The sequence below is a fragment of the Chanos chanos genome, chromosome 5 (assembly GCF_902362185.1).
Source record: "Chanos chanos chromosome 5, fChaCha1.1, whole genome shotgun sequence".
Lineage (NCBI taxonomy): Eukaryota > Metazoa > Chordata > Actinopteri > Gonorynchiformes > Chanidae > Chanos > Chanos chanos.
The window spans coordinates 31,553,517-31,578,314 of record NC_044499.1 but is presented as its reverse complement, the minus strand read 5'-3'; the positions used below and the strand labels follow the sequence as shown (position 1 = coordinate 31,578,314).

The 24,798-nt window shown below is 39.2% G+C and overlaps 1 protein-coding gene across 1 annotated transcript in view; it reads left to right on the top strand.

The window, feature by feature from the left end:
- cpxm2 (carboxypeptidase X (M14 family), member 2) overlaps positions 1-15,406 on the top strand; it is a 33,732-nt gene extending 18,326 nt beyond the window's left edge. Inside the window, exons 5-14 of the mRNA XM_030774318.1 lie at positions 827-911; positions 3,170-3,320; positions 3,511-3,599; positions 6,174-6,297; positions 6,567-6,763; positions 8,619-8,798; positions 9,601-9,898; positions 10,939-11,078; positions 12,500-12,599; positions 15,153-15,406. Of these exons, the coding sequence (XP_030630178.1) occupies positions 827-911; positions 3,170-3,320; positions 3,511-3,599; positions 6,174-6,297; positions 6,567-6,763; positions 8,619-8,798; positions 9,601-9,898; positions 10,939-11,078; positions 12,500-12,599; positions 15,153-15,406 (1,618 nt within the window). The remainder of the gene's footprint in view (positions 1-826; positions 912-3,169; positions 3,321-3,510; positions 3,600-6,173; positions 6,298-6,566; positions 6,764-8,618; positions 8,799-9,600; positions 9,899-10,938; positions 11,079-12,499; positions 12,600-15,152) is intronic.
- The last annotated feature ends 9,392 nt before the right edge of the window (positions 15,407-24,798 follow it).

Here is a 24,798-nt window from a genome sequence, read left to right as displayed (position 1 = left end):
TGAATGACTGGGTGGGGTTTTTCTCTATTTCTGATCAATGGAATTCCCTTTCTGTCCATCTTGGGCTTACGTAACTGCTGGAAGTTAAAACCATATGAATGTCGTATTTTATTTCCAGATTAAGAGTGTGTAAGTGAAACAAGCTGGATGATAAGTCAAAAACAGACCCTGTCTTCATGGCTCCCTCAGACTCACCAGAGACTTTTATTAGTGCTCTTAGAACTGAAGCTGCTCTCCCTGTCTGTCTCTGTCTGTCTGTCTCTGTCTGTCTCTGTCTGTCTCTGTCTGTCTGTCTGTCCCTCTCTCTCTCTCTCTCTCTCTCTTTCTCTCACACTCTGTGTGTGTGTGTGTGTGTTTGTGTGTGTGTGTGTGTGTATGAATGACTGTATTTGTAAGCTATCTGGTTGTGGTTAAGTAGAAAAAAAACATCTTCCCAGCATAGTGCTGGGTTAGTGCACAGTGAAATGAAAATTCTTCTGGTTCATTAGTTTTATGAGCTAAACATGTATGCCCAATCTCAATGTTTTTAGTAAAATATCTCTTTTCGCACAAATTCCATTCCATCGTTACAAATACAATTTTCAGATTAACTACTTCTTATTTATCAATAAGCAGGATGTTACTATGTATTAATAACACTATTAGTACAACAGAGCAAATATCAGATCTGTCAGACAACACTGCATCAATCAAGAACATGTGATTTTTAACTTTTAGTTTTTAATGACCAGTATGCTTCTCATGTGCTCTGTTAAGTATTTCTATTCCACTGATCTTTTATACTAGACTTTAAGTTTCTTTTTTTCCCTTTTGTCACTGTTTTCAGAAGCGACTGGGTGACATCATACAAAGTTCTGTTCAGTAATGACAGCCATACCTGGGTCCCACTGAAAAATGGCTCCAGAGACCTGGTGAGTTACCAGTGGATAGTCTGACTATCAAACTCACTGCTGTACATCAAGGCACATTTGGTATTATCTGTGAAAGCAATCTGACAGTTTTCCAGACAGTCAAAAGACTGTCTGGAAAACTGGCTGCAAATATACACAGTGCTCCCAGAACTCAGGCAGAAGGGTGGTTAGGCTGGAGTCACTTCCCCAAAATACACCCATTTCTTATAGACATGTACCAAGCTAGGTATCTAAAAACATACAATAAAGCTATCAATCAAACTCAAAGCCATAAAAATTTTCTCTCAATCAGTTTTTGATCGTAATTTAGTTTGTAGAAACTTTGTCCACATTTTACCTTCTGTGTTTGTAAACGGCCAGAGGAGAGAATTTGGCTGTGTTGTTAAGCTTGTGTTTCATGGTAATTTTGTACAGTAAAGGAGATTTTCCAATTACTTGTTGAGAGTTTCTTCTTGAAACGGCATCCTTGTTCTGCAGTGATTGTACAGGGAGATTTCCACCAGTCTGCTCATTTAAAAGTGAAACACTGTAAATAATGTCCATGAAATTAACAGTGTAGTGCTGTAAAATCAGGACAGCAAAAAACTGTAAATAGAGAAACAGTGAGGCAGTGTTTAATTTACAGAATACTACAGTGAAATACTGAGCCAAACACAACTGTTCATTTTAAAGTAAAAATATATTGAAAGAATCATATTTCTTTGTAGAATTTACAGACAACTGTAGCTTAAACACAGAAAAACTGCAATACACAAAACAGTACAATACAGTTAAAATTACAACATGACAGTGTTAAAATAGTGTTTTTTGTCAGGTAGATTTTTTTTTCATACAGAAAGAAACTGTATTACGTTTTACAAATTCATATGTTACACTTTACAGATGAGAATATGTAAAAATAGGCCAAGAGTAAAATTATGTTAATATGAATGGTTTAAAAAAACAGGTGATGTGTCTGTTTAGAACTGAGTAAGCGTACATTTAACAATATATCAGTAGGCTAAAACTATAATAGTAGTAGTGTAACTTGCGTTGTGTAGACAAGCACAGTCCCACACTGGACTCTAACCCACTCCCCGACACCTGAAGAAACGGGCTAGTGACAGAAGCTAGCACCCATGGGTTTTAGCCTTCTTGCTAGCATGCCTGCCTCCCATATTTGAAGCTGTGAGTTCAAGTCTGGTGCGGGACTGTGCTCAGGAGTGACACACCTGATTCCACTGATCAGTTAATCATAAAGCCCTTGATAAACTCAATTACCTGTGATAATAAAGAGTTAAAACATAGAGGTGCAGGACAGGGGGTCTGACAGGACTGAAGTTGAGAACTACTGGTCTACACAACGTAGGTTACACCTGCACTTTTCTATTTAAAGGCTGTTGGATTTACCGGTTTAAATTGTAATTTTTTGTGAAATACAACAGTTTTAAACTGTAAAATTTACATGTTGTTCTGTAAAGTTGTTTAAGTTTTTCTGTATTTTTACAGAATTATTCTGGCAACCACAGCTGCTACGTATTTTTTTCTGGAAAAACAATGGATTTTTTTTTACAATGTACTGATGATGGGCAGACTGATGGGAAACTCATCAAAGTTTATGGAGAATTGCCCCAGCAATTCTGAGCCAGTGGGCCATGCCATTAGTTATGAATGTTAGTCTAAGGCAAAACATAGTATTTTTACCAAGCCAGTTTTTCTTTTACCCAGCATGCTACTCTATAATCATCTATGACAATATCAGCACCACTGTAAGAGGCTTTCTGTGAGAGATTTAATGTCATAGCTTTAGTTATGGTTGCATCAATTAACCTTTCATTATCATTTTAAGAAGCTCACCACCAGAGTATTAGTTCTTTTTGTTTGTAAAGACATAATACTGGAATAATTCTCTAATAAAGTGAACTGCTACAAAATTAAATAATTTATTTCTATTTTTGTCCTCAGAGCAAAGAAATTCCTCAAATCTTTATGACCTTTGCTATGACCTCTTTGAAAATGATACAATTATATAGCAATTGTTTTTGTGATGGCTGACAGTCGTTTGAAAAAACTACTTTTGTTGGTGATAATGAACAGCCTCGAGTCAAGTCTCTGCTACCAGATGCCAATGATTCAACCAATCCACAGACAGTTTAAGTATTGAAAACTTAAAACAGAGATGTCTAATTTTAGACAAGCTACTGCAGGACAATAAAGTAAAAACATAATTTGGAGTGGTCAGTTTCCAGTGATGGCTTTCCCTCTGCTTGCCTCAGTAGATCTTCATTGGAAATAAAGAGAAGGAGATTCCAGTCCTCAACACCTTCCCCAAACCCGTGATGGCACGCTACATTCGCCTCAACCCTCGATCGTGGTACACCGGGGGCAGTGTGTGCATGAGGGTGGAGGTCCTTGGGTGTCCCATGCCAGGTAAAAGAGTGTCAGTTTATTAATGTTCATCACAGATTAAGGGTTTCATGCTTTTGGTTCCATTTGAACCAACTTATTCTCCTTAAAACCAATTCAGTGCCCTCACACAGTGGGGTGTGGAAGATATGGACCATCCTTGCCGTTTTCCATTGTGGTAATAATACTATTCTATTGTAAATGTGTTTCTTAGACCCGAACAATTACTATCACAGACGAAATGAAATTACAACAACAGACAATTTGGACTTCAAACACCACAGTTATAAAGAAATGAGACAGGTAAGATGGATGTTTTTATTGTCTTCTCAATTCATCCAGTCTTTTCCTTTTCCTATTTTCCTCACGTTAAAAAAAGAAAATGGTGTTCATGCTTAATCAAGGTCATCCTCATCTCCACCATTCCTTCTTTTCTTTCTCTTTTCCTCATTTATTCACTCATACATGTATTGGCTCGCTTATTTTCATATAGTTTATGATTTCTTTCATAATTTTACGTGTTTTGAATGTTTGGACTTTTGGACACTTTCTGAGAAGTTATGAAAAAAGAACTTTATGTCAGTACTCAACAGCACTCTACACTTATAGAGTGGTACTCATATTTTCCATCTTCAGTACTGACTATCCTGAGAGAGGATTAGATGGTTGATTATTGTCATAATGTTTCTTGTCACTTCTGTAGAACTGAATATCAGATTGCCAAGGCCATGCAGATGGAGTGTAGAACACCAGATGGATGTTCTATGACTGATTGGTTCTCTAATCCTGCAGAATTCTGCAGAATGCCTCTGTGTGTGTGTGTGTGTGTGTGTGTGTGCGTTTGACTGTGTAGTCCTGTGTGAGATGAATTCCATTTGCCAGTGATATAAACCCGGGCATGTTCGTCTGGGAGATGCCAAGGGCTGAATTAGATGTTTTGGAGTGTCTGAGAGCAGACTGCTGATTTGAAAAATAATCTTCCATAAAACTGCACATGATAATGAAAGAAAATACTAAAACTAATGAGGAATCCCCAAGGTTTCTCCAAACTGGAACCATCTACCTGAGATTTAACACGATATGCCTTCCTTTGAAAACAATACCAATTTTTAGTTGGTGAGGGTTATGATTTTGACCTGTGATGGTCTCTCCAGTACATTCATCTAAAATTTCAGCATAATATAGCATCAAAATATTGTATGTAAAACTACAAATTACATGTACAGTCAAGTGCCAACATGTATTCTGTTAGGAATTTGTGTGAAAAAGAATTAATTCAGCTTCAATGTTACATCTGCTCACCCAGTCCAGTGTGAAAGCACACATTCTGAAGTTTCATATAAAACTGTAACTTTGTTAAGTCAGAAGCATCAGGTACAAGGGCCTTCACTTCTCCTTGACTCTCCTCTGGGACGTGGGTGTCTCTTTGTCTCTTTCTCTTGCTCTCTCTCTGTGTATGTGTTTGTGTGCGTGTGTGTCTGTGTTTGTGTGTTTACCTACTAGTATCATAGCACTCCCCCTCAGTGTTGACTGTAGATGGAAAACTCTTATCTCTTTCACCTCAAAAATAGAAGCGAACGCCAAGAGGAGGGGAGTGAGTGTTAAGATATGGCTTTGGCTTTGTGCCTGGGCAAACTGAGCTGACAGTGTTTTGGAGAAAGGTTCCAGATCCAGACTGATTAGCTTCCAGTCTGCTGGGCTGTGCTTTAGGCACACTCAGCTCTCCCTCCTGACTCTGTGAGAAGTGCATAAGAAAAAAAACATTGTGTGCATCACTCACTCAATAATGTACACAGGAAACATGGGCACTCATTAGGACAATGTAAACAGCTGTCCTAAAAAAAAAAATCTCAGAGATGGAAAAAAAAACAAAACGAAAAACGCTGAGGGCTTGAAGGTCTAAGGTCACATGGCTATCTGACCATAACCTGGTTTGTGTGGAGACTATGAGACATCATTGTGTCTCTGTGAGTTAGCCACTCTGGTATTGTTTCACTCTCATAAAATGAGTTAGTTCACAATTTTAACTGATTCGGAAAGCCTCTGGATTCTTAAAATTACGTGGGTTTTGGATTTGATTTCTCTCTGTTAAGCATCTGCCTCATTAAATTCCCCTGGACCAAGCAATACAACCACTTCACAGTAGTTTAAAGTGTGCGCCTGGTCCACTCTTAGCTTTGAGATGATACAAAAGTCTTACATAACTTTACTAATCCAGTGATTTAAGAAAAGCACAGGCATTAGCATAAAAGGTTAACACAACGCCTTTCTCCGCGTCAACAACAGCGTCCTTGCATTGCGACAGGAGAGAGACGTTTAATTAAAATCTCATCTATCTGTCGTGATTAATGCACCTCAAGTGGAGAGAAAACAAGAAAAACAGATTTGTATTATTAATGACGGCCCCTGGATTTAATGGCCTCTCTTTGTGATGCCTCAGTCTTTGTCTTTTCCCTGTGGTTTTCTGGCCGCGCCAGGTGACCGCCTGAAGCTGGAATATTTCATTTCACCTGTGCGCATTTTGGATATTTCTGATAATTTCTTACTGTTTTATACAACAATTTCAGAAATTGTACTTATTGTCCCTCTGAAATGAATATCCAAACGCTCTGACCCATCTCCAACAAATACCTCTCAGGCTTTCTAACACCACGGCTTTCTGCCATAGGAGGACCTAATTAGAAAGAATTAGAGTCAAGATTGTTTTCTGCCAGGGAGTCTTAGCATCACTGAGGAGGTGGGTTACGTAATACCGTGGTAACCAAACTCACTAATGGAAATCTACCCTCCTGCAGGATTTTGTTCCAGCCTTAATCTAACACACATGACTCAGCTATTTCCACTTTTTTGGAAGGCCTGTCTCATCTTGTCTTACAGCTCATGAAGGTCGTGAACGAAATGTGCCCCAATATAACAAGGATCTACAACATAGGCAAGAGCCATAATGGTCAGAAACTCTACGCTATTGAAATCTCAGACAACCCCGGAGAGCATGAGCTGGGTGAGCCATCCAATCAGGACACAGAAATTCAGTTCCACCTTTTACAACTAAAACTTTAGAGGGTTTTTTTTTTTTTTTTTTTAGATCATCCCAGTAGGTGTGATTGTATTTTCTTTCTGTAAAAAAAAAAACAAAACAAAACCTTTGCTCCAGAGCTGTCCGCACTAGTGATGATTCACCTGAGGCTTCACAGTGGGGTGTTTGTGTGGGTGTGTGTGTATCTATGTGTGTGGGTGTGTGTGCGTGTTCCTTCCGCGTCCTTCCCTCAGGTGAACCAGAGTTTCGCTACACAGCCGGTTCCCATGGAAATGAGGTGCTGGGGCGAGAGCTGCTCCTGCTCCTGATGCAGTTCATGTGTCAAGAGTACCTGTCTGCTAACCCGCGGATACGGCACCTGGTGGAGGAGACCCGAATACACCTGTTGCCCTCCATCAACCCCGATGGGTATGAGAAAGCCTTTGAAATGGTAGGTCCACTAGACTGCCATCTGTCCCTAGTCCATGTTCTAGTTTCAGTTTTGGAAGCTTAGCAAGGATCACTGATTGGTTCCCCACTTCAAAGGACTACAGTTCATTGGTTCAGAGGTTGAACTTAAAACTCCTCTCACATACTTTTATCGGTTTGAAAATGCTTTTCATCCTCACAAATTTTGGAAACTAAACTTTGTTACGGGCAGTAAGTACAATGGGTAGCATAGTACAATATGGGCCAGATTTTTGTAGAAAAAAATGTTAATCAGAGAATAGTTTCAGAAATGGTAACTAAGTAAAGTTTCACTCCTCTGCATCTCTGCCCTTGTCTCTGCCAAGTAAGCACTGCAGAGGAGCCTTATATATGTAATAGTGCAGAGACTTCCACCACTTCCTGATTTTGGATGTTTCATTCCAATCAAACGTAAGTGAGTCAGATATAATAAATGAGTCATATGAATATAAATTTTGCCAAAAATTCATTTTAGTCAGTTTGAATGGCTGATAGCTTCTATTGTGGTTTCAGTTGCCTTTATGTTTTTTTTTTTGTTTGTTTTTTTTTTCAATGTTTCATGGAGACAAATTCATACCAAAAGAACAATCAAATGCAGTTGGTTTTGCAAATATCCTAAAATTCTCCAGCAAACTCCATGCATTTTTCAGGGAGTAAAAAATGACTATTACAGAGATAAAACACAGCCTGAAAATATGTAATGCTGCGAAAATGACTAAAATACGTTTTACTAATGCAGAAGTACTGTTAGTAAACAGCTAAAGTGTACTTTGAGAAAAACATCATGGTCCACAAACAAATTCAGGACACGACTTACAAATAAACACAGCGAGTGTATCTGAATGCACTCACTCTGTTTTGTGAATCATGGGGCTCTCAGCAGGGTTTTATCTCCTGTCAGCTTCTTTGACAAATGTTTTCCTCACTATGTGAACCCCTTTAGCAAATATGCTGAGCAAAGTACATATTGTACCAGCAGGTGGCGCCCTTTAGAATATTGTAACTTAGACAAAATCTAATAGCTGCTTTTCTGGCTAGCCTTTCAACTCCACATTCATCTCCATTGTTTGGCACTTTACAGTAGTGCAGTGCTTCAGTCAATAGATGTGACAGAAGACGTGAGTAGTATGTGCTCAGTTTATAAAACCCAGCAAGTCCCAAACTAAAATTGTTAATAAGGCTAGCCACAAGAGCTATGGCATTACTAACTTCAATTTTCTATACGTCCATTCTACCTGCATCCCCTAAATTTTAAAGAGTTTGTGACTGCGTGGACTGCCAAGTGACGTGTTGTAAAACAATGACAGAAAACTGACAATTGGAGTTTTTCGCTTGCTAGAAATTCTTTCAAATTCTTTGAAAAAATGATAAGATCACTCTTTGAATAGCACCACCCGTTGTTGTGAACCATCATTTTCCCAGCACTTGGGATTGCTACCTGCACTCTGGCACTCACAATCAGTTTACTTTGTAGAAAGAATTTTGTCAACAAAGTTTAGATAAAGTCCTGCTGGTATTCACACGATACACACAATACATTACATCTATTTGCGAAACATGATAATGTTTGCAAACTTTGCCCTAATTATTTGCTAGTGCTTTTTGTAAAACATGTTGTATTTGTTTGCAAAATGGGCTGTGTTTGCCAACTTTGTCCTATTTGATTAATAGTCAGATTATGTATGTAGAAAGCGCACTGAACTTTTTTGTGAATATTAGGACATTTATAAAACAACCTGAATTAGGATCCTTAGGGGTTTCTTTTACAACATGTAAACACACACGCACACAGACACAAGCTACTTCCAATCTGTCACACATTTCCCCTCTTACTGTAGGGCTCAGAGCTGGGTGGGTGGTCCATTGGTCGGTGGAGCCAAGACGGTCTGGACATCCATCATAACTTCCCTGACCTGAACTCTGTTCTGTGGGAGGCAGAAGCTCGAAAATGGGTCCCACGAAAAGTCCACAATCACCACATACCCATTCCAGAGTGGTACCAGTCTAAAAATGCCTCGGTCAGTTATGACTTCAGTATAAACAAGCAGTTTGTTGATATGTGTTTCAGAAAGATGCCACATGTTGGGTGCAACTCATGTTGTAAAATTGTTTTAATGTGGAAGAACAACAGAAAACATGCAGGTCACGTACCTCTTATAAAAGGGCATGACTATTTCCATTATTGAGTTTATTTTTGGCATTTCACCAAATTTAAGTCTGTTTCCTTGTGAGAAATCTGGATGTGTTTAGCAGACCACTGACTGTGATGGAGTTCAAAAACATGACTTACAGTAGTACAGACTGAAGCTATACTGAAGACTAAAGCTAGAGTATTGTCCTCAGTCACCCCTTTGTGTGTCTGTGTGTGTTTGAAAACAGACGCTTCACGAACAGTGCGTGTGCTCCACTGCAATGCTAATTTGCCTTTATTTTTTGATTATTGGATCACATGCAAATGTGAATACCAGCTTTGGGGTAAACATTTCCACAGCACTAAGTGCTGGACAGGCTCCACCTCTCCTCATGGATGGATTCTCAGCCACCGCAGCTCACACAAGAAAACTTTTTACAGCTTTTGTGTCATCTACACCGATGTGGAACAGTGAATTATTTAATACTAAGAATGCAAATACACAAGTTAGTTAATTATGCAACAGACGATCAGTATGTTTTTAATTTAGGCCATGAGTAGTTTAAGGTTTATAAGTGCGATAACATATGTGCTCTGTCTTAGAAGATGCAAAGAGAATCCGTTTTATATAAGCCTCTTGAATAACCTTGGGCACTGAGTCGTGATGTTCTGCTCCGTTGCCCGGGCAGGTTGCTGTGGAGACAAGGGCATTGATTGCATGGATGGAGAAGATCCCTTTTGTGTTGGGTGGCAACCTCCAGGGGGGAGAGCTGGTAGTCACCTTCCCGTACGACCGAGCTCGTTCGCAGGGCGTGCTCCGGGAACAGACGCCCACCCCAGATGATCACGTGTTTCGATGGCTGGCATTCTCTTATGCCTCCACCCACCGACTGATGACGGATGCAAGTCGTCGAGTGTGCCACACTGAAGATTTCGCTAAGGAGGATGGAACCATCAATGGAGCCTCATGGCACACTGCAGCAGGGAGTAGGTGTCGTTTACTCCTCAATCTCTCGACTGATTAATGTTAATAAGATCTTCAGTTCAAACTTATGTCAGTGACATAAGAGTGACATAATATGTCATAAAGATCTCGTGATAATGGTTACAACTGGTCATAACAGTTGATGTCAGCATATGACATAAACTGCCAGAATCCAGCAAAACTCTGACCATTTATATATGACATAACACTGTACAGAAGTGATGTGTCCTGCAGCCTAGACAGCTGTGGGCATTCTTTGGATCAGTGAATCTCTCCCAATGGGCTTGTTTTAATTGAATTTTAATCCTTTCTCTGTTTGACATAATACCCATTTTTTTCCATTTCATAGCACTTTTATGCCAATGTCATGTCCGTTCCACAGAAACCAGTCCCTCAGTTATGCCAACGTCATGTCCGTTCCACAGAAATCAGTTTTGTTTAGGCAGCTGCACAAGTATTTTCTTAGCTGTCTGTTTGGATGTTTATGTAAATGACTCTCTATTTTCTTGGCATTTCGTTTGACCTTTTAGTTTCAAAGAACTTCAGAAGAACATTCTGTTTATCAGTATTAGATTAATCTCTGCCAAATAAACACACAGCTGATGTGTTTGTTTGATGCATCGTCTCTCAGGCCTGGCTTTCAACACTTTGTCAAAACTTTTGTTCAAGTCAGGAAAAATTGTCAAGTTTTTATTTATTTATTTGGCAAATTTTCTTTTAGGTCAAAATATAAGCAAGTAGAACAAAAAGAACAGAAGACAAAGACTCAAATCAAATATAATTATATAACAATGTTCCTCTTATAAACTGTTATGAACACATTAATACAGTACTTTACTAGCTTCTTGTCTATGAATGACAAAAAACCTCTAAAAATATCAGAATCCAGCACATGCTAGTCATAAATACTTCCTCAAAATTGAAAAATATCGGAAGTCCAGAGAAATCATAACATCCCTCATAACATCTGAAAGCAGTGAGCGGTTTTCTTGGCCTGTCGGTCTTAGATATGCTGTTAGATGTTCTGTTGTGCTTTTGACAGGTATGAATGACTTCAGCTACTTACACACTAACTGCTTTGAGCTGTCCATGTATGTGGGCTGTGATAAATATCCCCATGAGAGTGATCTGCCCGATGAATGGGAGAACAACCGTGAGTCTCTGCTTGTCTTCATGGAACAGGTGTGTTTTTTCTGTTTCTCTCTCTCTCTCTCTCTCTCTCTCTCTCTCTCTCTCTCTCACACACACAAACACACACTCACACACACATAAAAACACACACACGCACCCATGTGTGTGAGTGCACATTTATGAACATACTCACATGTGCACCACAGCAAGTCTCTGAAGGGCCTGGGGCATGTGGAGAAGTTCCTCTCTCATACACAAACAAATACACACACACACACACACACACACACACACACATGCACGCACGCACCCTTATATACATGCAGTAACCCACATGTCTTCATTCTCAAACACACACACACACACACACACACACAAATACATGTCATACTAGTAGCCTATACCATTATGAAAGGTACTTTTAACGGTTATATAAAGACAAGATGATGAATTGCACCAAGCAGTTTCTGCATGAAATTACACGCCTGCAATGATGGTTATCACAGACTTCGCGCTATACTGCCCTGAAACCAAGGAGGGATGAAAAAAAATATATATATAAGAATTATTTTGTGAGGAAATCAATTTACTGTTCATTTCACCACTGCCGTTACCACCGGTCATAACACCCCACAGTTCACTTGGGGGAGACAGTCAATGAGTCTATGCCAAACACAGACACACAGATTTTTCAGGACATGTCTTGCTCCATATAATATTTGAAGACTTGAGTTTTAGGCAGACTTTGGGTTTTAGGCTCAATTATCTGTTATCTGTCACTGCTGCTTCACACTTACTCTGATGTCCCAATTATGTATCATAACACATCACATTGCCTTTTAAATGCTGACAGCAATTAGCAGAGTGCATTAAAAATGATTTTATTTTGGAGACATGTGTTTGTGTGTGTGTAGTTAATTCAGTAAAGGTATGAAGCACCAAGAGATTCAGCTGAAGATTAAAGTCTTTAAACAGAGATATGAGAGGGTTGTGTGAAATGACAACCAGATAATCCACTAGAGGTTAGAGTGTTCCCGTAGTCTCCTCAGAGTAAATATTTATGTGTCAAGACATTCCTTAAAATACTGAAACAAAAACAACAGGAAAATGACACTAACTCCTAAAGTGCGACTGCTCAGATGAACTACTACTAATGTTCTTCTAAATCATATACGCAACAGGTGGTTTCCATCTGTTGTTAAATATCACATCTGATTCAAATATTAATTATGGTTATTAAGTTTGCCAAATGCCGTGAGCATTAAAAAGTGTGTCTCTCAGTTTTTGAAATTTGTGTGTGTGTGTGTATGTGCATGTGTGTGCGGGTGTGCGTGTCATGTGTGTTTGTGTGTTCGTGTGTGTGTGTGTTTGTGTGTGTGTTCGTGTGCATACACGCGTGTGTGTGTGTGTGTGCGTACATGTGTCTGTGTGTGTGTGTGTGTGTGTGTGCATGTTTATTTAATATGATGCAGGTACATCGTGGGATCAAAGGAGTGGTTAGGGACATGCAGGGGAAGGGAATACCTAATGCCATCATTTCTGTGGAGGGGATTAATCATGACATTCGCACCGGTCAGTGCACTACTCTCAGTCAATATATTACACACCACCACTCAAATCCACTTACCTACTCCCAGAGCACATTCAGAAAATTCATAGATTCAAGTTTGTCCTTCTCTGTTCCTCAGCAATCTCCAGGTATCTCTAATGTGCATTTTATTCATGTTCTAGCATCAATATCAACTGATCATTGAGTCCTGCAAAACTAACGGTGCTTGTTTTGGTGGAGAGAACTCGTGAGCAAAATGGAAAGGGGTAATCAGGCAGAAAGTTCTGGAAACAATTATTATGTTAGACATTTATGCTCAGCCATCAGGTGCCTCCTAGCAACTAACTAAGCCTTTAAATATGAATTTTCTAATCATATGACAATGACCATATCAACAGCATTAACTTGATAAAACCAGTCCGATGTAAAATTCTGTATCATTCAGCCACTGGGTGAAGACAGCAGTCTGCACAACACAGGCAAGCTCTAACAATCAAACGAGCGTGGCGATGTAAATATGTTTGTCTTGCATAAGCAAGCACCGCAGCACAGGAAAAGTGCCTGAGAGTAAGCTTATATTCTGCAATCAAAGCAGAGTGTGTCTGATACCCACAGGCATCGGTAACTCCCTTAACGCCCCAAATCTGCTTAATTTCCCAACATGACTCATCGTTATGCTGATTTTCAGAGAAGCATTTCTTCTAACAATGCTGAAGAACTGTACACCATGCCGTGTAACAGCCTCAGGCCAACAGACAGGGTGTGTAAGACCGATGTGGTAATTGGTGTGTTGACGTACATTTCATATAAGATCTCTTCACCGCCAAAGAATTGCTTGGATTACATGTTGGCAATTGCAATTATTAGCGGTATGTTGATTTTCCGGGATTCTTTTTTTTTTTTTTTTTTGCTTTCTTCTTAAACTTTGAAACTTTCATCAAGTCTGATCTTTTGTCCAATTTTGGGGGAAATAGGAGTGTTTTAGGACTGATCTCTGCACAGCTGAGCTGTCATGAATGACTCTCATTTATTTTTGGAATGAGAACTTGGCTTTGGATCACTGGATTCTCCCATCGGAATCCAGAGAAAGGCAACGTCTCTCAGGATGTGGGCCTGCAGACCAATGCTGCTGGATCTGAATGTATGAACAACACCCCAAAAATACAGTGCAAATGGGCATATCTTCTTATTAACATCACAGAAACCTCTGTTTCCTTTACTTATAGTTCAAGGACCAAAAAAACATACAATGGATATGAAAAAGATGCTAACTACACTGCAGCAAACTACTTTACGTTATCTAAAAGGATAACTAGACTACTACTGAACCTAGCCTAGCTGTGCAACGTTGGCAATGCTGATCATGGCATTGGTTTAACAGCATTACGAACATTGGTAATAGTAGGTTTTTATTCACTTAGGGCTCGGTGACTGACTGTAAATGACAGTAATCATATTTCACAGTCCCTGGAGGCCGTGTGTGTGTGTGTGTGTGTGTGTGTGTGTGTGTGTGTGTCTGAGAGAGAGAGTGAGTGAGTGTTACTGGTGGATTTGTATGAAGGTGAAAACTTTGCCCATCGAGCAAATGAGAAGTGGATGAAAGGCATTGCGTTAGCCTCAGGTTAGCTTTTGATTTCAACCCACTCAGACCCTGTGCCGTAGGGAGACAGGTGAAAACAGCACAAACACTCTGGGCAGAGATGTTTCTGAAGTTATTTAGAACATGGTTGAAAACGAAATGGGAAAAAAAGGGCAACCTGACTGCTCTCTCTTCCATCTCTGGCCCACTTGTGATCAGCAGCAACTTTGTCACATTTCATTTGTGTTAGATATTTGCATTTGTGAAATCTTCATTTTGCACTGCAGAACTTTTCCAGACATTACTGTCTGAAACTTGTCTGTCAGTCTACCGGTATTACACGTCATATTCACGGAGTGAATCCGAAATAATTCTTGCAGATTTGCAGGCTGATGAAACTGATAAGAAAAAAAACCCCAAAAAAACTACAAGCTTTGACACGAGCCTGATTCGGATTGCATAACTTTCTGTAGTCATAGCCTCAGGTAAGAAAGAAGTTCGTCAGGAGCAGTTACTGAGGGGTTCAGATTTAAGCTGAGCAAAATATGAAAACGACAGCATGGAAATGATGCTAGTAGAAAGACGTGGCTATCTTGATCAATAAATCAGTGTTGTTATAAATTTGTTAAAGTTGTTAGAACATGTTTGTGTGTGTCGAACATGAATCTGTGTGTGCGTTTGTGTGTATGTGTGTTTGGGAATATGCTATATGCTATTTTTTAACATGAGGTGTTGCTTCTACAGTCTGTTTGTTCTTGAGACAAAGTTAAAGTTATGGTGTGTTCTCCTCTCTGTTTGAATGGAACTTGTGTTATCCTTACCAAACCAGACTCTGCATGAATTTGAAACTGGTCCACTGGACTTTCTCAAGATATAGTAAAAGTTTAAGTATTGGGTGTCTTGCATGAAAAATACATTTGATAGCGCCCTCTAGAGATCACCACAAAAACATGTCAAGTCTGTTATTGACAGCAGCATTCTCTCTCTTTTCTCTCAGCCACGGATGGGGACTACTGGCGACTCCTGAACCCTGGAGAGTATAAAGTCACGGCCAGGGCAGATGGCTACAGCCCCAGCAGCAAAGTGTGTGAAGTGGGTTACGAAATTGGCGCCACTAGGTGCGACTTTGTCGTCAGTCGCACAAACCTCTCCCGAATTAAAGAGATCATGGAGAAGTTTGGCAAGCAGCCCATAAAGCTACCCCTCCGACAGATCCAGAAACGCCCCAGACAGAGGCGTCTTGGGACATAGGGAACGAGAGACAGAAAGAGAAAGAGTGAGAAAGAGAGAGAGAAAGAGAGAGAGAGATCGATTGGGGACTAGTTGTGCTCCTGTTGCTGCCAGTGAAACTTTTTATGAAAAAGACAGAGCTCAGCCTGCCTGCACAAGGCTGACAGTGGCATTTGATTTTGGGGGAAATAAACGCAGAAAGCTGCTGCTTCGGTTACCTTGGTTACAGAGTTTTTGCTCTCAAGCATACGATAAGCATTCTGTCATTACTTACAGTGGCTTTAACCTAATAATAAAGAGGATGTGGTGTGTCTCTTTGTTAACTTGCATTAAAAGTAAAAGCTAAGTCTTTTGATTTTTACAGTAAATCTCTATTAATTAACAGAAATTACATGACATAATTAACAAATAAATATTAATATATGCATGAAACAAACATCCTAAGCCATTTATAGTGGTTCATCAAACATTTGATGTTGCTGTGGGCAGCTTGAGGGTAATGGGGACAAACCGGGCAAAGCTAGATCAATGTTGTCGTTCCTGAAATTACAGTCACGCCCAATCAGACACTTCAATTAAGATTCAGACTTAATCCATGTTTACACTTTCTGGTTAATGTTTTAGGCATTACCATGAGTATATGGGGTATTACAACTCACTGTAATGGAGGATATGTTTGGTGACATTATTTGTGAATTGGCCTTTGATGTAAAACACAGCTTGCAAATCCAGTGGCAGAATTAAAGGACTATTTGTATCATCATCAAGTAATTAACTTCATTTGACTGAGACTTCCTTTTAATAGGAATCATTATCATTGGACACTGTTATGTGTTGAACTGTCTACAGATTCACTCTGTACAACTCCAAATGATAATAAACTAGTTTGTCTGACTTTACGGTTACTGTTAAAATTACAAGAAAAAATTCAAGAAAGTTTTGAAAATATATTACGATCTTATCTGATCAGACTGTGTTGTTTAAAGAGTAAAGCTTTGATCTAATGCACATAAAGAATGTTTTTTATTTTGTAAAAGTATATTTTAAAGCTGTTTTTCTCTCATTTAATACTATTTAATATGTTTCTGAGGAAGAGTTGTATCAGTGAAAGCAGGGTATTGTTTAAAGTAAGGCCTTGTCTGCAAATTTACCAAAGAAAACAAAAAGAAGAAAAGAGAAAAACGCTGTAACAGTTTGCATTTACTCTGATATCCACTAATATTTACCATGAACCTGTGCTGTGCTGCTTGGAATGTATCTCTGTTCATTCGCATTTCCGATCATCTCTAACAATGTTATTTGCTTTATGAGCATTTGTTCATAATGTGAATGCCTGACATTTGAAATGTATAGAGCAAACAAAAAAAACCCAAAAACAACAACAAAAAATAAAAATTAATAAATGTTGACATTAAATCAGCCTGAGAACATTTTACATGGCTTCTTAAAAGAGAACATATGAGAAGACTCAAACTACAGCAACACTATGGTCAGGCCTCTGTCAATCACCCAGAGACAGAGAGAGAGAGAGTGAGGGTGTGTGTATGTATGAATGTGGTTTATTACATATTACAGGTGTGTTTCGAAATCACAGTTACTCAGCAAACTAGCACTGAACTGAACCACCAATGAAAAGCATGGATTGTGTTAACCTCATACAGGAGTTCATGCTCTATCTAATGACTGTCTTGGAGATGAGTCGTTAATTACCCTGCATTCTCCAGTGCTGTCAGAGCTGCCTAATTCCCCCACCAGCTCTGCGGGGGAGCTGAGCTTCCTTCGTGCATTTATGAGCAGTTTTCTGGCCATAAATAAAAAATGGTTATGAACAACATTTCACTTCTAGTAGATATTCTCTAAAATCTTTCTAGATCTAAACATTCTTCTTTCTAATTTTTCCTCTTTTACTAAAACTCCTTTTTAGTCATGGAGTACACTTAATCTGTGCCATGAAAACAGACCCCTAGACCTGTGATATTTGGAGATCCCCAAGCCTCCCCACTCTTCTCCTCCACACACTTTCAGCAGACACCTCCTGGGCTTATCCGGCAGGCAGTACCTGGCATTTCACCAGAGCGCTGAGTGGGAGAAGGTACTGGAAGACAACCAATTATCTTGTTCTCAAGAAGGGGTTGCATTGTCTTTGATATGGTATTAATATAGTGCAGCAATTTCCTCTCTAAGACAATGGAACTGGACTGTTATTGGGCTTGAGAGAGACACCATTGACATTATTGATCCCCAGACACAGTACACGCTAAGCAGTAATGATGCTGTAGACCTCATATCACAGTCTAACCAGTTCCTCTGTAAGCCATCTGTGTTTGTGATACACTGTTCCTCCCAATTGCAACTTTAAATATTTCAACATTGGATAAATACAAACAACTGCTTAACAGATGAGAGACCGAACTAAACATTTGATTGAAAAACAAGAGCTACCAACACTGGAGTGCATTTTTTATGTGTCTGTTGCAGCATTCTGTGCAGGTCAGAATTAGGCACCTGATGTTAAGTAGGAGTCTCAAATATTCCCAGAGCTGGAATATGCCCACTGCAATGGGAGGCTGCTGACGGGAGGGGGGTCCCTGGCATGTGTGGCTATCTTCAGACGGACTCATGTGGAGTGGATCAGAGTTCGGACCCCTCTGCCCTCTCTCTCCATACAGGCTGGATGCTGTACAGATGTGCAGGAGGCCTTCGGTCTTCATCTGACCCCCACAGCAGTTCAAAGCCTCACTGTCCCTCTGAAGTTCTGCCAGCCTTTTGAAGTGTTTGCATGTTTTGTGTGTGTGTGTGTGTGTGTGTTTTAATGTGTATTTTTACAGATCCCATGGGAGGCTGGCACCATGCAAACTCTTGCTCACTCTCTCTCTCTCTTGCCCTGCAACGTTGACCGCTGCTCCCATCTTGGGGAAACATATTTGGCATTTGGCTGAACCGTTGAGAATGAGGGGTTGTTGACAGTTTTCTGACAATAGGGAACAGAAAGAGGGAAATTAAGGAACGATAAGCAAAAATAAACTCGGATAACCCATCCGGGAATCCAGTTCCCAGGGGAAATGGCTGAGTGAAAACCAACCAAATCATTGGCAAAATGAACATTTTAAACAGGATAATTCACTTGGTTTCAGTCTTTAAGTAGACATACGTGTCCAGTCCATGACGTGGTATGGTGTGGAGATGTTATTACAGCTTGCAGAGAGTCAAAGCACAGTGTTGTCGATTATGTGAGCAACGCCACATACACAGATGGATCTTATCTATGGCTTGCTCTCCACTGTCTGGAAGCTATTTCAGAGTGAGAACATTTTTGGCCTGAGCACAACAGGGATTCAAAACATAGTGTGGTTCTGTGGACTGCTGCATCATACACTGACATATCAACCTGAAAGAGGTCCTCTGCAAGACACACACATACACACACACACACACACACACACACACACACACACTGCAAAATGCACAAAAGAAACACTTTCACACTGTCTTGTTTCTAAAGCATCATATAATCAGCTCTCTGTTTGGCCTATTCAGCCCAGCAGGGACAGCTCCAGCGCTGAGATGTACCTCACACAGAGTCAGAGTCCTCCAACTGTGATTAACCTCCAACCACTTCTGCACCTGGAGGCTCTCTTCAACACCAGAGGTATGATTCAGGGGTTGGAAATCACAGCCATTCACTACTCCATCACCCACTGCAAGCGTGGCCATTTAATTACCAGGAACAGAACAGTGTGAAGAGGAAAAACCTTCCCTGAAGCAGAAGAGAGCCTGCAGGTGGTAGACAAACCTGAACTGCGACGTGTTACAAAAGAGTCAACTGCTGTCCCTTGTCTGCCCCATTGCATTCTCTGAAACCTTTTTAATACTGATTTATGTTCTCTTTGGTGGCCTTGTGGGGTCACCGGTGGGACCATAAACCTCTTAACTAAAGAAACGATGTTGACGTAATTTCTCTGGAAACTCTTCAGATACTAAAGAGGCTCTTGGTGAGTGCTTCATAACTCTAAACCCATGACACATATTAACATAGAACAATTACACAAATAACACACTTAAAATATTACTCAGCATATACTCAGCACGGTTTCACAAACAAAGAGAGACATCCCTTAGAATTAATCATTGTAAGAGACAAGTGTTTTCAGTCTGACATTAAAATGCTCTTTGTATTACTCACAACCAAACTAAAAGTATTTGCTTTTTGGTGGCATACATTGCTGGACTAGCAACATTTTTTTTTTTTAATTAACAGACGATAAAATTCAGTGATATAATTTCAAATAGTGCTCTTATTAGAATGTATTTTCTGAAATGTTTTGTACTACATGAAATTATTTTAAGGTTAAGTACTTTTCATTCTTTTGGGTATGGGGACCATTTTCAACATAGTCTTCATCACAGAGATGGGGACTCAAGTTTGCGACTTGTACTTGAGTCGCACTTAAGTTGCGCACATAGTGACTTGCAGCTTGACTTGAGACTCGTCCTCAAAAGACTCGATACTTGACCCAGACTCGAGATTTGTGACTTGTGAACAATCTTTATTTTATTTATTTATGCGTTTGTTTATTTATTTGGCGCATTAACATTAAGGAAATGTCTGATGAGCTGCATGTCATTCCCTCCCTTATTATCATATGTAACTTTACGCTTACATGCAACCACAGATGAGTGTAGGCTGCAGTAACAACACAGTAACCATGGCGAGCATACCTGCAGCTGCTGTGCCGTTTGTGATAACCTTTGGCTGTAATGCCTTCACACAAGGGCCAGACAAAAGAATGGCTAAATGCAAGGTGTGTGGTATCAAAATGAAGGATGCTGGACTGACCACATCAAATTTTATTGGGCACCTCAAAACGCACTCAGATAGCTCAGTCAGTCACTTGGTAGTGTGAAAGATGAGTTAACATTAGTGCCATGTTAGCAAACATGTTAACTCAGCATCAATGTTCTCTGAATATTTTGAAAAGATGAGTGAATGCTGCAAAATACAGTTGTTAACTTTTTAAAGGAAAGCTTTCATTGTGTGTTTTTTTCATACTGCATTGCAATAGCCAGTTTAAAGTGATCATATAAAGTGGTCAGTGTTCTGAGCAGACCGGATGGCACGCAGCAGATGATAGAACGCTCATTACAACCATAAGACTTGAGACTTGACTTGGACTTGTGACCAAAGACTTGAGACTTGACTTGGACTCTAGCTCAAAGACTTGAGACTCAACTTGGATGTGCAAAAAATGACTTGTGAGCATCTCTGCTTCATCATCGTCATTGTCATCATCATCATCATAAGCAGAGGTGTTGAACTGTCTCCAGATAAACTGATTTTGATAAATATATTGATATAACGTATAGATTTCATATATCTATTTCAAAAACGTACTACACATTCTACGTTATATATTTTATTTTGGAGAGTTCACATACAGAGATAAAACACTCTTTAGTGTCACTGGCATCTATTCATAAACACCACTTAAATATAAAATATCTCCATTTATAGTCACACACTCTAAAACAGCAATCACATGGATATTCTTTTACACAAAAATATTTTTCACTTTTAAACATTGTCAGTTATTACAATCTAAAAGTTGTTTGTTTGTTTGTGTATGTAATGATGTTTTTAAATCTTTGTAGAGGTTTATGCCACTAAGAAACAGCACATTTTACATATTTCTCATTCGAGTGAAACATATACATCATATTTCAGTGCAAAATAACAGCAAGACTCCACTATCATATAGCGTGTTAACATTTCTTTTAGGAGGAGTCACTCAGTCTTTACTTTTGGAACAAAATTATGAGGCATGGAATTCCTCCCCAATCCGTATGCTACAGTTTCCTTTGCATCTTTGTTAGTCAGCATTCACAACTATAAGATTCAGTAAAATATCCATGTTGACAAAATTACCACAGATCTCGGCTATGTCTCGAAATACACAGGTACATACTTAGTACTTGTAATATCTGCCTGTGCATTTCTAATGATGGTATTATGTAGCTGTTAGTTACATGCCCAAAACCAAAGTGTTACACAGATCCGTGAGGTATAAATAAAAATTTCATAAGGCAATGAAACTCCAATAAGCTCTCTTTTCTTTTCATGATAATGTCAATCAACTCATATTCTACAGGCTATAGATTGAGTATCATATAATCCAGATTATATCAAGCTTCATATTGAAGGCAAGGCAATCAATTTTCCCATGACGTGTGACCAAAATGAAGTCCAATCTACAAGCAAACATGATTTATGAATTGGCCTCCCAAAAAAAAAAAGAGAATAGGGGAAAAAAAAAGAAAAAACTAGACTGAGACATAAAAAAATCTGTAAATAAATCTGTATCTATTACTAGAAAAGTTTGCAGCAAAGGTTATTAGCACAAATACTTGGTTTCAATCGTTCGGTCAGAGTTTAAGTGAGCAGATCATGAAAAAACGCACAGGAATGTTACTGACTGTACCTGTTATAGTTCTGTAAACATGGACCATGTACCTTCTACACACAATGTATTCTGAGTTCCATCACACAGCAGTTCATTACATATAATCTTGTGATAAGAAACAGTAGCTGCCCATATTTCAATTGTGGCAATGTAAACCACATGCAGTGACAATTCCCAAAAGCCTTATGCTAATTTATGAATACATTAGAGTTTTTCAGAAATGTAACAATGATATTTCATAAATACAAGATTCATAGAAAGCTCATAGAAATCATATATTGACCAAAAACAAAGACAGAAACTAACAAACAAACAAACAAAAATCACTGAAGCAAAAAGCTCTTGAAACCCAGATAAATTTGGAAAGAGCATGAAATATGACAGAACCTATACAGTTCACACATAACAATTTCTGCTTTTTCCCCTTTTGAATTCCTACACATACACATAATTCAATTGTATAAATTTATATTGGGTCAACCAGGGTAACTGGAGCTTGAACCAATCATTAATTGCTATTCCAATCCTTTTAGCAGATTTGATCAGCAGTTCTGCTCTGAAATGCCGAGTAACAGATTCTGCTGCCAGTTCACAATGTGTCATTAGCAAATGAAGTGTGGGTGATTTTTTGCTCATTAGAGTTGATGTGTATTACTTTGGCAGGATGGAGCTGCTCTCGGGGAAATGTCATCACGTTTTAATGTGATGGAGTGCTAATTCAAAAGCTGTGCTAGCTGCCTCTGTGAAGTAAAAGAATAAAAATTGAAACAGTCCTCTAAAATCCAGATTCTGACCATTTCCATGTACAGTACGGTTCAATTTCATGCCCTTCAACCTATGATACACAGCAGAGGCAACTTTGATTCCTATTTTTGGGGTTTACCATTGCCTCAAATTCCTTTCTGCTGTATTACCTGACTTGCCAGCTGCCTGAAAATCAAATGAGAGTGCTGCACTGAGAGAGGTCAGTTTTCTTCAGGTGACAGCAGTGTTTTCAGTATGTATTACAGCATAGACACCCCCATGACAATCCCCAGTGTTACAAATCTGAGAACAGAGTAAGACAAAAACTCATTCGTAGTCTCTTAGTCTATCCCTTACCGCAGTAAGCAATTGGTAGTAAACAATTGCACTTCAGTGAGGTGTAAATCATTACTTTCATTGTCACTGCAAAACTATCATAAAAAGCAATCAAGCAAAGAATGGCTAGCTGCACCCTTGCAGAAAACTTAAAATGGTGGCTTTACTGAAAGGTGCTGAATCACCAAAAAAAAAAAACACAGTTCAAAGACTCACTGTCAACAAATCATCCATGGGTCACATAATTAGACCCACACACTGGGATCCTCAAACTTATATCCACATTTTGGATTCCGCATTCCAAGATCCTTAACTAAGATCCACATATTAACATCTTCATACTGAGATCCTTACACTAAGCTTCTCACACCAGTACCCACATTCTAGAATCCACGTTTGGGAATCCGCATTCTGAGATCCATGTTCTGAAACTCACATACAGAGATCCCTTTACTAGGATACTCACACTGCAAATCCATATAATGGGAGCCATTGAGAAATTCAACAGCTGATTCAGTCATGCACTTTGAATGGTATACTCTCCTAATACCTGCAAAGATAATAAGACCAACAGACAACTGGAGATCCCCCTCAAAGAAAGAAAGACCTTCATATAGACATTATGGACAAAAATTCACTGGACAAACCCACTGAAATATATAAATAAGTAGACCCTAGACAAATAGGGTTCAATCAACACTTTCTGATACAGACACCTTACACTTCTGATACAGAAAACTACAGTGAATGCAGAGAGTTACACAAGACTCTTCTGATAATGTGATTCAGAGCCTACTCAATGTGTTCCAGAGCCAGCAGCCAACAATCAAGCACTCTGTTCCAGAATGTGGCTTGACGTATTCAGTTAGGCAAAAATGTGGTTCCTCATAGTTAAAAATGGTAGCTAACATCTGACCTCTTTACCCTGGTGTTTGTTATCGGCATTAGCTAACTTTCTGTAGACAAGAGGAAGTGTTTCACAATTTGATAAAATATCAAAAGCACTTTCTAGACACTTGCAAACAAAACAGAATGTCCAGTTTGAATGATTGAAACTTTGGTGAGCAAACAAGGTTAGTTTCTGAAAATTAGCCCAACTGAGTGCCATTTGAGTTCAACTAATCCAATTCAATTTGAAAATGCATGTTTTAAAGAGTGTCTAACTTACTCTGAGACCAAGAGAGATTGATGAATTAAGTACCACCCCATTCCAATCACAAATTTTTGCAAAAGCTAAGCGTGGAAATCTCCCCTATGTAATTCATAAGAAAGGCTATAACATAAATACTTATTGCCAAATCTAAGAGTGATCATAATATTGTTTTCAAACAATTCTAGGTCAAATATAATCAATGTATTTTTTATTATACCATGTTTCATTTCACAATAAAATTATTCAACTTTACCAGTCAATAACTGTTATCTATGATCGGCTCACATGACATCACAGTCCAGATAACTATTCTGTTCATCAAAATAAAAGCTGAGCTAATTGTTTCATAGCATAAACATTATGATCATAGAGCCTAGCATCCTAAAACCACTATAGGGTTATCAGAGTTTCAGTTTCCCCATCATGTCATCAAAGTTAAGAATGATCACAGTAGATGAGTAGCCTGCAAACCACCGAACACATTAAAGTCAAAACAATGCAGCAGGCTGCCAGTGTTTCCAATGGGGCATATTTCTCTTGGCAAAAAGATTTCAGGCATCCTCTGTTAACGTATATTGAGCCGCATGAGAAAGGCACTAAATATGTGGAGGCAGTTCTCTGCTCCGGAGGCCACGCCGAGGCAGACCTGCCAATTATGTTACCGTTGATCTATCAACCCCAGGGTTAGGCATCAGTCACCCAGCATCCAGGCCAAAGACAGA